General features: G+C 38.2%; 1 protein-coding gene across 1 annotated transcript; it reads left to right on the plus strand.

Moving 5' to 3' along the window:
- The first annotated feature begins 1,100 nt into the window (after positions 1-1,100).
- LOC140243372 (carbonyl reductase [NADPH] 1-like) lies at positions 1,101-13,696 on the plus strand. Its single transcript, XM_072323050.1, has 6 exons — positions 1,101-1,183; positions 2,743-3,012; positions 4,453-4,565; positions 8,333-8,458; positions 9,156-9,300; positions 11,565-13,696. The coding sequence occupies exons 1-6, from the start codon at positions 1,169-1,171 to the stop codon at positions 11,718-11,720; spliced, it is 825 nt and encodes a 274-aa protein (XP_072179151.1). The 5' UTR covers positions 1,101-1,168; the 3' UTR covers positions 11,721-13,696.
- Positions 13,697-16,435: the final 2,739 nt, after the last annotated feature.

The raw sequence follows: 16,435 nt of genomic DNA on the forward strand, positions 1-16,435 counted from the left end.
GAAATAATAAAGGAATAGAATATCGAATTTCCAAAAAGGAAGGTAAACTTGCCACTCATTTTCAAAAATGGAGGTTTTGAAATTCAAATTGAAACTGTATTCTTACCTCAGAGGATATATATGTACATAGGCCTGTAATATAAAGAGAGGGGGGATGGGGAGAGGATACACTATTATACGTCAACTTATAATACATATTTCGGATCAAAACTTGATGATAAAAACCAATAATATACTATTAAAGTAACTTTGAATCCCATGCATATCATTGTGGAGAGGCTGCGCGGCCTAATCATTAATGTTTCACTTAAAAAAAATGGTCTTGTCTTCTCTATCCACAAATTAAGTCCATTCATCGTTATAATATGAGCACATGATAATTGACTATTCTAGCTCACTCCACCTACTGAATGTAACGTTTGGACATACATAAAAAAAGAAAAAAAAAGAAAAAAAAAAAGAAATGCGGGCCTATGGTATACTGTGCACGCCTTTCCCCTACTGCTGACTGGCGCCACACCCATCCCCCATTAGCTTGACAGTAGTGTAGCAAATCAGGGGGGTGTTTCATCAACGCTTGTAACTGTCGGCGCTGACCAATTTCAGCGAAATCCTTGGTTTTGATTGGCTGAGATGCTCTGGTCACTGACTGTTACTATGGTGGTTCAAGTTGTCAGCGCCGACAAACGTTGATGAAACACCCCCTGTTTTATTTTAAGATTTTGGAACACGATAGTGAGTGAACGGGACGAGGCCCATAGAGTTAGATTATTATCCAACTCTGGTGAAGCCTGAAGTGAGCGATGACTTGCAGATTCCCTTCAACCAGACTGACAACACAAAGCCAAAATTCCCCTCCTGACAACACGAAGCCAAACCCGGTCCATTCATACAAAGATGAACAAACAAAGGGAAGTATGTCAACATGTCAAGATAATAGCTAGCAGTACCACAAACAAGACTGTTATGCAAGGACCAACCTGGCGGTCGGGGGTGGTACAAAGTGCCGCACATACCCAGGTACTACCGAAGAGTCATTCACAGTGTTAGTACAGTAGTATAATAATACATGTACTGTACGTGCGCGTCTCAGTTTCTGTTCAAGCGTGGGGTACGTCGTCCGCTAGCGTGGTTTCACTTACTGTATTTAGAAGAAGAATCTGCCACCATGAAAGTTGCGCTGGTAAGTAATTGAAATTCTGTGGGGCCAACGAGTCGTGTATTTTCGACAAGTTTTCAACAGAACTGTCCTCACTAGATCCTAGTGTGAATTTTTATTTCAGACCATTGTCCATCGAGATTTCATATCATAGCTGATTAAACGTTCATACAAAATTTGCATGCAAAGTGGATACCTGACCCCAATCATACGCTCCTGTATAGAATCTGACTAAGTATCGTACGTTATACGTGTACAGCTACATTATACTGGTATCCCTATAGCTCATAAAGAGGAATACTCGTGTAACTAACGTATTATGATGAGCGACCCGATTGAAACTCTATACCAATGTTTATTAACCATCCGTTCTACCAAAGCTCATAGGCCCGGCCCATCAAATCAGGTATAGCGAGTAATTAGTATAGCGTATATATGTTTCATCTTCTTCCTCTCTTGAATCTGAGCTCTTATTTTTTTCATGATACCACTTACCACTAATACCAGTAGGACTATTACTACTATTTTTGATACAGTTAGGCCTGGCTGGAGTCCCATGTATTATCCCCCCCCCCCCCCGAAATATAGGTGGGAGGTCAAAATTTAACTAAATTTTATATGATAGCATATTGAAGATTAGCCCCGGAGACCCGCCGCCTGCGGCCCAACACTGTACGTTGTACGTTGGGGCTGCTGGTCGCAGTTAATTGAAGATGTACCAATACCATTTTACCTATAAACAAATAGAAGTCTACACTGTTAAATGTTAGACCTACATCATCACATTGTATATTTGTGATTTGTGTCTTATACAATTTATCAATTTTGGTGTCAAGGCATTTTGCTATACAATCATTGATATTTTCATAGAGCCTAGTTATGATATCCCACAGACAGGGTACACAGACTTCGGTGTATTATGGTAGAATGATGGTCTTGTGATCCAAAGCCAAAGGTATAGATTCAAAGGTGCTATATTTATTATAGGGTTATGGGTTGCAATATTGGTTTTAGGGTCAGTAGAATAGCTATAGTAGAGCAATCAACTTGTATAAATTATGTCAAGCACTGATCCTTGTATGCCACACTGCAGAATGCACCACAGTGTAGAAACTTCAGTGGTTTGCCTTAAATGCACTTCATGAGTGCAGTAGGCATCTGGCACCTGTCCTCTTTACCCAAATTCTATTACATGTATGCACAACACTGCTTCTGTGTGCATCACACATATCATTTTCCCCATGATTCAGCATTGATTTTGACTGCAAACAGATATCTTCTTATTGCTGTTTGCTCTGAATGTATCATTCTAATGTTTTTTATCAATTGACATAATTTGTTTACATGTTATCCCATCCATGGGTGAATAGACCACACTTTTTAACCCATGAAAGAAAATTACATACAATGGTCTCCTATCAGATGTCTAGTATTATGCAATATCTAATCACAGACATGTACTGACTGACCCGGATAATGTGGGGTACTATTGTCCCACTCCCTTTGTTTTTGTTTTTGTTCAGGTTTTCAATTCAAGTGTTTTTGGAATCAATCTACTGTAATCCTCTCAAAACTCTTTTCAGGTCACAGGTGGAAATAAAGGCATTGGCTATGCCATTGTGAGGGCACTGTCCAAGGCTCTGAAGGAAGAAGGCGTGGTCTATCTGGCCAGTAGAGATGAGGGGCGTGGCCAAGAAGCAGTCCAGCAGCTGAAAGGGGAGGGGCTGCAGAATGTTGATTTCCTCCAGCTTGATCTGCTGAACAACGACCACATCGACAAGGCCCAGAAGTATTTGAAAGAGAAGCACGGAGGACTGGACATACTAGTCAATAATGCAGCTATTGCATTCAAGGTAAGGATTACTGTTACTTATGCCATACGATTAAAGCAAACTATGTTTTTAGGTAACGTAACATATCAATCTGTTTTAGATGGTCATTTCTTAAGATTATCATGAAAGAAAGAACAAAAATTGTTTCTTGATGTGTCGTTTACAATTTCAATGTATGCTGCCTGTGCAGTGATGTTTATTCATTTCTAAGAGATTCGGAATGCAAATTTTCAGGGACATGCAGAACAATGGATAGTGAATGTCTGAAGTGTGTTTAAACAAATGTTGGCTGGTTCAAAAAGACTTAAAGTTGCATGAGATGTATACATTTGTATCTCTTTTCTAGTATTGATGATATGACTCGCAATTTTATAAGTTAAGCTCTTTTACCTTTCTACGATGATGCTTTGTTACACCCTCTGTTCATAGTTTAACTTCAAATGTTGTTTAGAGTTTCCATTTCTGTAAATTAAGTCTTGGCTTGCTTGAAAGAGATAGATGTGCTGACCGGTACACATTTTTTTTTTCTTTTTTAAATATAAGCATGTACACTTTGTCGAGCTAAATCACCCAACTTTCTTCTTTTCTTGGCTTGAATGTAAGGTATTAGATGATCATATGTGACCCTGCATCACAAAACAAACAAAAAGTCGCCAGACATGAATTTTTAGTTTTGACCATATTCTGAAAGAGCAGACTTTAAGCTTTAAAATGATGTATAACTCAAATCAAATGGACTCTCCTAACCTATCTAAATATGGGAAAGAAAGCACAAACTAAGGAAAAGTGTGAACTGAGAAAAGAGGCTCTGAAGTACAGTGTCTATTCAAGCGCTTAATCTTTACCAAACCACGCTGGCTGTGTGATGAATGGGACAAAAAAGTTAACCACCCAAGTAACAACAATGAAGGGATTATCAGATTAAACTGAAATTAAGCATGCCTCATTAGCACATACTGTCCATAATTAACACCAACTCTCAAAGCTGTAGCACTATCCTTTCAAAAGTTATTAGAGTTGAAAGTGAAGAGTGCATACAAGGTTTTTCAGAAATGAAAAAGGGACTCTAAAGACACACCTATTCACACTATTCTACCAAGAATGTTCGAGATAAACTGCAAAAAAACACACTTTCCCGCCCATTTTATGATCCCAAATTTTAGCATTTATAATGTAAAAGAAGACTTGCTTTTTCAGAAGATATGAAAAAGTCAAGATCGGTGAGGTTGACCCATTTCACTAATTTTCAGTACTCACGCAAAATCAGTGTGTGCGACTTTTTGTTCGTTATGTGATGCACAGTCACATAATGCGATAACTGATTGTCACACTAGTAGAATGTGGTTAGATGTCTTACTTTGAAATATGTTTTGGTTCTTGTATGCTCAGAAAGTGACATGTAAACCTAAGGAATGTTTGCAGTTCCTTGTTTCTCTCTCCCCCTCAATCCATGTACTGTAGGCAGCAGCACCCGAGCCAGATACTGTCCAGGCACCAGTTACCATAGAAACCAATGTGTTCGCTACCCTCCGTGTTTGCCAAGCACTCTTTCCACTGCTGAGATCACATGGCAGGTAAGAAGAGAACAACCACCAATGAAAGTTCATGGGAGACTGATATCAGGTACTGTACGAGCTGAAATTTTTGCGGTGGTTTTATTTTTTGCGAATTTCGCGAATCGCCTTTGAATCGCAAAAATAACAACACGCGAAAATAACAACGCGCAAATAAGTAAGTTCAGTTATACCCTCGCAACCACGAAATTAACAACACGCGAAAATGTCGTCGAAGGACCAATTCGCGAAAATATCTGTACGCGAAAATTTCAGCTCGTACAATATTGATAAGATAGGGGCCCTGAAATCCAAATGCATGTTGATTATTGTTGATTTATAATACCCTCAACATCACTTTTGCGGTAAAACAAATATCTAGAAACATTTCATATATTTTTAACGATTTTTTTTTCTTCTATTTTTCTTCAGATTACTTGGGAACGCCCACAAAAAATCCTTCCAAACCAATATTCTTGAGATGACCTCATCTGTCAATCATTGCTGAAGTACTAAAATGTTGAATAAAAGACATTGGAATGCACCGACTCAGCATAACTTGCATGTTTCTGTCATTATAGCCGGGTTCACACGTACATCAATTAGCGGGATACAAATCTCGAGATTTGCATCGCGATCGTCATCCTGAGTTTTTTGCACGTGTGGACAGAAAAAACCCGAAAATTAGCGGGATAAGCATCGCGATGCTAATCCCAAGAAATCTTGCGCTGGTTCGTCAATTAGCGGGATAATTGGCCCCGCGCTGGTACGTGTGAACGGTCGGGATTAGAATCTCGAGTTTTTACATCCCATCATGCAATGCGCATATCATAACAGCGAGGCCTCTGCGAAGAGGTCCTTCACCTCTTTGGAGAACAATAACAACAGCGCGCGAACCACACCACTGACGCGTAAAAGACAATGGACAAAGGTAAGTGCGCACAGGTGGTGATAGAGAAGGGCGCTGTGTGACCCACTTTGCAGGCTTTGCTGTTATCTCTATCGGCAATTAGCGGGATAATTCGGTACGTGTGGACGCTCGCCAAATTAGCGGGATACCGATCGCGATCGCTATCCCGCTAATTCGGTACGTGTGGACGCTCGCAAAAAAACTCGGGATGAGCATCGCGATCGTCATCCCGCTAATTTGTATGTGTGAACCCGGCTATTAATGTGACTATTAAGACATGGCAAGGGAACATGCAAGTTATGCTGAGTCAAGGGGAAGGTGCATTCCAATGTCTTTTGTTAATACAGACGAGGTCATCTCAAGAATATTAATAGTAATTGGTTTGGAAGGATTTTTTGTGGGCGTTCCCAAGCAATCTGAAGAAAAATATAAGAAAAAATCGTTCAAAATATATGGAATGTTTCTAGGTATTCGTTTCACTGCAAAAGTGATGTTGTGGGTATCATAAATCAACACAAATCAACGTGCATATGGATTTCAGGGCCCTTTAGATAATCAAAAGCCCAAATATTAATGTGGATTGAGTGAAAGCAGCAACATTAGCAAAACATATCAGTGAAAGGCTGAAGAAACTTGGACAATCGATTCAGAAGTTATACATTTTTAAAGTTTCGGTGCCATCATTGGTGGATAAGGAGACTACTGCATTTCATGATGTCATTTTGGACAACAGTATAAAGAAAATGCAAAGAGAATTCCACAAAATGTCATTTTTCCTGATAAGTTCACATTCCATCAACTTGTTACTGACATTAATATACAATGTAGGTAATATTATTCCCTGTGCTTTTTGATAAAGGAGAGTCAAGCACTCTTCCATTGTGCTAGAAAAGTGAAAATATGTTGAATTTTCTTTATATTGTTTTTACAGTCTTGTCCATAATGATGTAGTGAAGTGTAGTAGTCTCCTTATCCATCAGTGACTCAAAATTCATAACTTTTGAATTAATTATCCTGAAATTAAGTTACCATGCTGTTTATTTCTCATTGTTAAACCAAAGATGATCTTTGCCTTCTTAGAAACATTTTTAATTTTTCCTTCAGTGCATGAATATGTTTTTGAATACATATTTATGCAGAACTCTGCTACACTGTATTCTGTCTCATTATGATATTCTGAAGAAGTCATATATTCTTTTTTCTTATATATAATATAGCTCACAAAAAAAGAAAAAGAAAAAAAAGTAACACAACTATCCAAGCTCTTAAGAATTACATTTTTTACTTTTTGTCTAAGAAGAGAAAATATCTTAGAACCCTTTCAACCAAGATTTGATTTCATATTGTTTCTATTTTTCATTGATATGATTACTGCTACATGTATAGCCAAACTGTGCTGCGTGTCTCTAATGTAGTATTCTGTCTTCATCAAATTTGAACTTTGTCACAAATGACATTTTTCTTTAAGTTATCAATGGATTTGTTGACATTACTACTCATTGGCATCAGTCGTTGTGCCGAGTCATTTCAAGAGTTTGGCTGGGAGAGATAAATGAACATTGCCCTTTATTGTTCAGCAAAGCACTTTGCAAAAATAAAAAAGAAAAAAAAGAGAAGAAACATATTCTTTCAGTCAACAGTCATTGAATGAACATAGGTCGTTTTGTCGATTAGTTGGTCTGCCTGTCTGTCTATGTGCCAGAGTTGTTATCAGCCAATAATGAAGCCACTTATTTTTCACCTTCTGCCAAAGAGCTTAACTCAGACCTCAGTCACATATTTCGTCAGAGACTTGAGATAGATATGTTCGTCGCTTAACATCAGCATTTTTTTTTTTTTTATTTCACAGACAAATAAGTAAAACTGGGGTGATTTGGGATCATCAGAATTATGGCATATAAGTCATGCATGCAGTATAGTCCCACAAATATTGATATGCAAAACACAATGGCTACATGTGGACTTACGTGTAAGATTTGAATGTAACATTTCATGAAACTATTGAAAGGCATGTTTAATAGCATGAGTGAGGCATTTTAAAGGGTTAAATACTGTGGTATTGCAAAGCCTACAAGTCCTTTGGTGGACTGTGTAAATACGAATGTACTTGGGTCCACACCTAGTTCATGAGGTGCAAATGCACAGTGCAGACTTAATTCTGAGTAAATCTTTCAGCACCCAAACATTAGGTCACATAACTTTGCCTGATTTGTTATTTTGTTGCCATGACTTTTTCATAGGAATCTCCTGTTATGGTCTGGTATCACAGAAAAAAATAGAGCAAGAATGAAGGTGACACACATTTTGTTGAAATGAGTACTATTACAGTTAATGATTGAATGTGAAAGGCCAAATGTCATTTAGCTTCATACATTGCAGGGCTTCAAATTCTGATAACTCTTCAATAAAGCAAACTGCTGCCATACTGGCATATACCTCTTTTTAAAGGGATGGTACAGTATTGGTGGAGATGAGAATTGGGCTTATAACTTTTTGCAAGATACCAAGAAAACAGTTATGATATAGTACAGAGCATACCATTTTAAGAGGAATTCAAAGTTCATTTGATGAAAATCGGGTTTGGAGTGACTGAAACATCCAAAAACAAAGTAAAACAAAGCGATCGTAATAAAGTGACGGTCCCACACTTTATTAGAATCGCTCTTTTTTGGATATCTCAGCCATTTGAAAACCACTTTTCATCAAATAAACGTTGAATTCCTCATAGAATTACGTGCTCTTTTATATTCATAAGATGTTTCTCATTATCTCACCAAAAAATGTTAGAAACCTGAAATTAGGTCTCAACTAAAACTGTACGATCCCTTTCAGCTCTGCGGTTCATCATTATTCTTCATTCTTTACCCTCCCCTTCAAGGGTTGTTAATGTGGCAAGCCGTGGAGGCACCTCCACATACTCCAAACTCAGTCCAGAGCTCCAGAAAAGGTTCAAGTCCGTTGACACTGAGCAGGGAGTCATCGACCTCATGAATGAGTTCATCAGGTATGGAGAATCTTCTTCTTCACAGCACAACAATCTGATGTACTAGCATAGAAACCAGATACAAGTTTCTTATACAAGTCTGTGAACACAGGAGATGTGGGCTTACTAGATGCAGTAATATCAGTAAAACTTGTTTGGATACACCAGTTGTCTACATATTGACATCAACACTCTTGAATAAATTTTAGGTTTTCGATTTGCATGTCCAGTGGAGAGATAACGTTATGAGTCATCCATATTGCCAATCTACTTTTAGAGAAGAATATTATGAAAACGACTGTAGAAAATTTATCAGACATAATCATTTTTGATCAATGAAATTCTCCTTAAATTATTTACTGGTTTTAAAGATGAACAACCTGGACTGTGAACAATAATAGTTATATGAAGGGCCTAAGCTTTGACTTGTTTTAGAGCACTGTACAGCTTAATCTCAAACTGTAATGATTACAGTGACTTTTTAGCTTTTTATTTTGTTCTGTCCAGTTACTCAATTAAGCTTTAATTGAAAACCTTAACTTTTGACAAATTCGTGGTGTCACAGGTAGCAAGCTGTTTACTCACAAAACTCTTTTCTTTCCCAAGATGATGTTTATGCCATTAATTTTTGAATTTAACAGGTTTTTGGGGTCGGACAGGAAAATATGATAATCAGGGTCTTTACTCACAAAATTTCTTTCTTCCTTTTTTACTAAAGTGCTGTTAATGCTGGAGAGCAGAAGAAGCGAGGCTGGTCCACATCCAACTACGGAACCAGTAAACTGGGACTAATCGCCCTCACCCGTATACAGGGCCAAGACATCGCCAAGGATACCATAAGGGATGACATCCTCATCAACAGCGTGAGTACAGGATTGTAATAGGCCTACAAATGAAGAGTTTGTTTGCAAAAACCGATAAGTCCATATTTGCCAAATGGAGATATTTGCGATTAAAGGTCAAGAAAAATAAAGAGAATAATAAGAAAATTTTTGCTTCTTTTAACCATAACTTCAAAAATGTAGCGTTATATGTAGTGACCAATATATCATTTAAAAGGTATTATTTTGTACTTTATGGCACAGACCGTACTTCAAAATCTTCAAAAATGGACTTATCGGTTTTTGCAAACAAACTCTTCAAATAATGCATGGCCCAGCGAAAGGTGTGCAACAAAAAGTGATATTGCATGCAAGCTCCGGACCGTTTGTGTACATGTTTGTATATCATATGCAGTGCAGCGCTCGAGTTTTCTGTAGATTGGTGCCACTTCTGTGTTACTGAGCTGCATGTGGTGAGCGGACAGTGTGCAGCATCTAAAAATGTACAATACCAGGCATTCATGGCATTTACATTGTGCACAGGGTCATTATTACCTCCGCCAAGGGAGGAGGTTATGTTTTCGTTACCGTTGGTTTGTTTGTTAGTTAGTTAGTTTGTCATGTGCAAATTAACTAAAAAAGTAGTTAAAATTGGGATGAAACTTGCAGGAAAGGTTGAGAATGACACATGTAACAAACGATTAACTTTTGGTAGTGATCCAAGAATTTTTGGGGAATTTATGAAGGATTTTTGGTGTTTTGGCAGGTAGGGTCAATGAATTTGGGAGTTCAGGTTGCGCATATTTGAGGTTTGCATGCGCGCACTAAAGTGCGTGCTCTAGTTTCTGCTAGGGCGAGGCGTGCCGTGCAGCTGAGGGTTTATGCGTAACAAAGGCTTCTATAATGGGAAATTGGGTGACTTTCAGCACACAATGCTCTAGGTATGTACGTATGGGTGGAAATCACTAATATCTCTATGGAAGAACAAGATCAGTGGTGGAAATGAGCTGTATGCTTGGCGGAGGTCTGCGCTCTTTAGAGTGCTTTTCTAGTTTGTTTTATAAGACAGGGACTCCGGGAAGTTAAAACAACTAAAATGGCAAATCAGATCTAACATTAGAGTATATGAAACTCTGTTAGTTCTAGTTGGTATGATGTAGCATACTGAGCACTTGCCATAGCCAGCTCATGCACTGAAGTGGCACCATGATACAAAGAAAGCTCACATGCAGCGCTGCATTTTCTGTACACACAATAAGGTAGCTGGAGCTTGCAAACAATATAACCTTTTGTACTTCAGTGCAGACTGTTCCAAAAAAGAAAAGAGAAGAAAATGTTGCTAATTGTATGATGCATTTTAACAAATCACAAGGTATAGAATATTTCATAACACTGTTTGTGTCTGAACGGGTTGAGATGCAGTCACAAGAATTGGAAAGTTGACACTCTTAATTCTTGAGCAAATACATACATGAACGTTTGGTTTGAGAGAAAAAAGAAAAACCCTGTTAATCAAAGAACAACAAGCTTTAAATCTTCAAGTTAATGGAATATGGCCTTGTCTTATGTGAGAAGGGTCATTTTGGAAAGACTTAATCAAATTGTATCTTGCAGTGATTCCATTTGCACAGACACCATGGAATTTCTAGTGTGTGCATTGTCTATATGAGTGCCATGTATGTTGTAAAACTAATGCTGTAAATGTTGTAATGTTTGGAGGTTTTACTCTGAAAACAGTTTCCCACCCCTCCCCCAAGTTGAAAAAAGACAAAAATAAATGAAACAGATAATGATAAGTGAGAGTGCTTGGTTACTCATTAACAGTATAGGTTTGAATAGTCCAAAGACTAAATTATGTACCTTGTACGAATGTGGTTGATTTATGTCTCACCTGTGTGGAGAAACTTTATTATCAACTACCAAAGAAAGAAAAAAAAAAAAACCCACAAAAACACAAAAAACCTAACAAACAAACAAACATGACAATTACATTTATCTACCTTGTTATATCAGATTTCTAATTATGCTAGGGTGCAGAAACTAAGAAATAAAAAGATTAGGGACCTGCACAATCAACTTGCTATAAGAGGGTTTTGTTTTATCTGACCTCTTTTGTAATGAGGTTCTAGTGTAAAAAGCCAGAATGCCTTCTCCCGTACATCGATAGCTCTGTAGATGTATGAGGAATTTAGCCTGCTGAGGACGGACTGATTTTGTGACAACATGCATTTCCCATTGACGCCTGCCTGAGTATACTAGGGACTCGTCTTCAGTGGGTTGAAGTGTTGCCTTTCTCATTTCTGCAGTGCTGCCCTGGGTATGTAGACACCGACATGTCCAGCCATAAGGGGACACTGACCATTGACCAGGGGGCCGAGACTCCCACCTACCTCGCTCTCCTGCCACCGGGATCCAAGTTTCAGGGCCAGTTCTTTGCTGAGAAGAAGGTCTATGAATACTAGACCAAGCTGCCTCGTGACCATCATTCCCGTATCAACGGTTAGAGGAACGGTTGCAATGAAATTGAATGCAGCATCTTTTACCCTGTCTTTGTGGATTTTATATGCCTTAATAATCTGTAGTGCACCAAACCAGCTGTGCTTCCCTTCTTTTGAAGTTGATTCTATCTGCTCTGGAAGGCAGGAGGATCTTGCTAAATACTCTTCAGCAGCATTGCAAGTAGTGATTTGGAGCTGAGAAGTCAGATTACAAGAAGTCACGACAAGTTTTAAGAAGTGCCCTTTGGCAGGTGTCGAGAGTACATGATGAGAAAGAAATGTATAAAATACCAATAAGAGCAGGACAGGACTTCACAAGTGAATGGTCTTTGAATACTTTGATAAAAGAATAGTTTTGTTGTTGTTAGTTTCAGTTTGTGGGGGGAGGGGAGGTGAGGGATATGAAATTAGAAATGGTTTACAAAGTTGACATACGTGCCAAATCTCCATGATTCTGCAGGCAGTACCTCTAGTAACTTATTTGTCATAATAATCTGACAAAGGAATATAAAGCCTCCCAAATTTTGAAATTGAAATTGTCCATCTACAGGTGCCTGTTAAACACAAGTATCTTCCAGATAGCTCTTTACAATCGAGTGGTTTTTGGCAACGGTTAATGTTCGCACCCCAGTATTGAAATTATGAGAAATGTCTAAAAACATGCAGACAGACGTTTTTGTGTGCAAGTAAAATCAAGTTAGGTTTGAAAAGATGGCATGATGTCATTCCTGTTCGTCGTAATCACTTGAAAATTGGTAGCTGTCTTGTTTGATGATATCACTTACTTTACTTAAATCTTAGATTAGTCCAAGCTCTTTAATCCATCAAGATAATTATATATCTGCAAAGGGCATATTCTTAGGAATGTATGATGTACATGTAGTACGTAGGTACTGTAACATTTCTATTCTGTGTATACACATACATGTATCACTGTCTTCTCACACACAAAATCTTAATGATTATGACTGTAAGATTATGGAATGACAATGGCTTCTATCAAACCTCTATTTTTTTTTTTGGGGGGGGGGGGGAACACAGTGCGTACTGTTTTATCTATGGAAATGCAGTATTTTCAAAACCCCTCGAAATGGGTTATTCCGTATTTTCCCTCTCTCACTAGTCATAATCTATAGTTAATTTTGTTGTTATTAATGCAGCTTTTGATTTTGACTTTTACATATAGGATGAGAAAGCAGTCCTTTGATGTAAACTACAACACTATTATGTACCCTGATGAAATCTATCGTTCTAAATCAGTATATATTATTTTTTTTTCTTTGTGTAGCAATTATGATTTTATGGTGATAATGATGATGATGATGGTGATATTACTACTGCTACTACTACTACTACACATAATAATGGTAATATTATTAATGATGATGATTATGATGATGATGATGATGATAATAAAAATGCATCATGTAATTAGTGATATTTGATGTCATGAATGCTAACTTTTGATTTAGTTCTTAAACAGTCAATGCAAGAGACAAAAGAGTACTCTACGCATGCCAGTTTCGTGAAAATTTGACCCCCTACCCCCAAAAAGAAGAAAAAAAAAACCCCACCAACAACACAATTTATGTCTATAGCACATCACATGCAGCTCACATTATGAGCAGGTACATATATCTGTGATAACAGCAATGATAATCATAGTTATGTCAAGAGGTATGAAAAGATGAGTAGGGCTACAACTAATTTCATAGTGTGAATGAAGACCAAAATTAGTGTTTGTTCTGATAGCCGTTCATAAATATCATGCAATGCATTATGATGTCTGTTGTCATAGACTCTTATCGGTGCGCTTTCACAGCCCGTGTAAAAGGATGGAGTCATTTAATGTGAAGTCACGTTTGTAGATTTGTATGATTTTCTGAAATCAATCAAAGTGAGATAATTATATTGATTATTACTGTAAAGATAAATCACATTCTATAACAAAGATAGTGAGATGTGTAGTTCTTCTGGGCTCAGCGGTTTCTAGTCGTGTGTGTGTGAAAGTTTTGGTTGGTTAATCAGTAATTGCTTGTGTGTGGGTGTGTATGTGTATGTTCTGGATAAAATGGATTGTCCTACGCCAGGAGGGTATGATGTTGTGATTTCATGTGTACCAGTAACACATACAGTGGCGGATCCAGAGAGGGGGGGGGGGGGGGGCGCACCGGGCACGCGCCCCCTCTTTATTTGTTGTTAAAACAAACAAAATAAAAAAAAAAAATTAATGAGATGAAACCGGGAAGTAGCAAAACAAATATTGTTTGCGCCCCCCCTTTATGGAATTCCTGGATCAGCCCCCGATATCCCTGTCCAATGGGTGTTTGAGCCTGTGTCATTTTAAGTATGGATCCCCTCATCGCTCAGCTCCTCCAAAACACATGTACATGTATTTGTTCTGTAATACAAAATGTAATTCATCATTGTATGTGATTATGGTGAACATGAATGTGAACACATAATTCATCAATTGTCTTATTAATATCCACATGTCAATACTGTATTTGAAAGCCCTTCGAGTCCATAAGGGCTGTAGAACGTTTTTGAGAATGGGGGCAGGGGGGTTCAAGGACAATAGAATCTAAAGAAGGGACCTTTGGAAATTCATGGGCGTTTTGATTTTTTTTTTTTGACAAGCAAAAATCAGGGGGAACCTGCAGCCCCCAACTGCCTCCCCCCCCCCCCTCCCCGTTCAGTGGCCCCTGCCTTGATAGTTCACAATGCATTTTTGGGCAAACATAAAAAGATATGACTGATAACAAATATCACTATAAAATTTAATATAATCAAATTCTACAGCTATGGCATTGCAGCTGACCACAATGATTCCATGTATGTAATGATGCTTTGATATATGCAGGGCCCATTTGTGTTCTGAGTGAAAGAATCAATGAATTGGGAAAAATTAATAAATAATTTATGCAACATTGTAGAAGGTGTAGAAACTCCTTCATGGGCCGACTGGAGCAATTTTTTTTTTGGTTTTGTTTCATGACAGCAAACGTCTTCGTCTTCATTTTCAACTTCATCCTATTTTCCTTGCCATAATTATTCAGGAACCACAGAACTGGGCTTAAGTACCCCCGCCCCTCCCCTCCCGCCCACCCCCCCCCCGCACACACACACACACACACACACACACACACACACACACACGCGCACACACACATACATACATTGTACACACACACGCGCACACACACACACTCATTCTCACACTTTTGGCCTTTTAACAGAAATGGAAAAAAATCGGAACAAACACACACACACACACACACACACACACGCACACACACACACACACACACACACAACATTTGGCGTTAGAGGACTTGCAACTTAGGATTATTTCCATCAAGGGATCCGGGTACCGGTAGGGTGGGGGCGGGGGGGGGGGGGTACGGAGTTTTTACTAACCAGCCATTTTATACCCACCCCATCACCCCCACGAAAGCATACACACACTATCAGAAACACTCCGCGTTCGCGTTCGATACCCTGCGGTAAGTTACTGTGGGACTTTTAATCGTATAGTACAGTATTGGTTGAGGTGAGAATTCAGCCTTTAATTCTTTTTTTTTGTGGCAAATATTTAGAAACTACTTCTAAGAAGCCTATTAGCTTATAAGAGGAATTCAAAGCTAATTAGAAGAAAATTGGATTTGAAATGGCTGAGATATTCAAAAACAAAGTACACTCTTAAAACATCCGAGTCAGAACTGACCCGGAACTGGGTCCGTTGGGGTCATACACTGTTCCGGGTCAGAAATGACAAGGAATGGGGTCACATATCACCCATTCAGAGTCATGAATTGGGTCAGGGTAACCCCATTCGGGGTCTTCATAACCAAATTCCAAGTCATCTTTGACCCGGAACGGTGTATGACCCCAACGGACCCAGTTCCGGGTCAGTTCTGACTCGGATGTTTTAAGAGTGTAAAGTCCCACCTTTTATTAGGATTGTTTTGTTTTGGATATCTCAGCCATTTCAAAACCAATTTTCATCAAATAAACTTAAAATTCCTCTTAGAATAAATATGCTTTTTCATGTTGCATAATACGTTTCTCACTATTTAAAAAAAGGTCATCATGAAAAAACGTTGGAAACCTCCAAACCACATCTCAACCGAAACTGCGCCATATATCCCGGACTATTCTCCTGTTCTGCTCCTCTTCCTCCTTCCCAAGTTGGTTATTTGGAGAGGCCCAAGGGTTATAGTGATTTTAATTGCTTTTTTCCAACCCGGCTCCTTCGGGAAGCTCAACAGGGAAAGCCAGACACTTTGTTTTCTTGTGTTTTGTTTGTTTATTCTGTTTCTCTGTTATCACTTGTATTGTTTTGCAAATGCCGAATAAATGATAATAATAATAACAATAATAATAATAATAATAATAATAATAATAATAATAATAATAATAATAATAATAATAATAATAATAATAATAATAATAATAATAATAATAATAATAATAATAATAAAAATAATAATCATCATCATCATCATCATCTTTTTCATCCTCTTCTTCCTCCTCGCTGTCTCCGTCCAGTCTTCCTAATTTTCAACTTTTTTCCCCTCCTCATCCTCATCCTTCTGTAACTTCTCATATCATTTTGTAAGTACGATCGAGTACCTGGTCGAATGCCGTCTGCTGATCATCGCAAGTCGATTGGAGCC

Source organism: Diadema setosum, chromosome 20 (assembly GCF_964275005.1).
Source record: "Diadema setosum chromosome 20, eeDiaSeto1, whole genome shotgun sequence".
NCBI classification, from domain to species: domain Eukaryota; kingdom Metazoa; phylum Echinodermata; class Echinoidea; order Diadematoida; family Diadematidae; genus Diadema; species Diadema setosum.

What these genes read in the sequence shown, in the direction of transcription:
- LOC140243372 (XM_072323050.1), top strand. An exon ending in ATGCAGCTATTGCATTCAAG is followed by an intron (nt 3,013 to 4,452) that starts GTAAGGATTACT and finishes CATGTACTGTAG; the next exon opens with GCAGCAGCACCCGAGCCAGA. An exon ending in CTGCTGAGATCACATGGCAG is followed by an intron (nt 4,566 to 8,332) that starts GTAAGAAGAGAA and finishes CTCCCCTTCAAG; the next exon opens with GGTTGTTAATGTGGCAAGCC.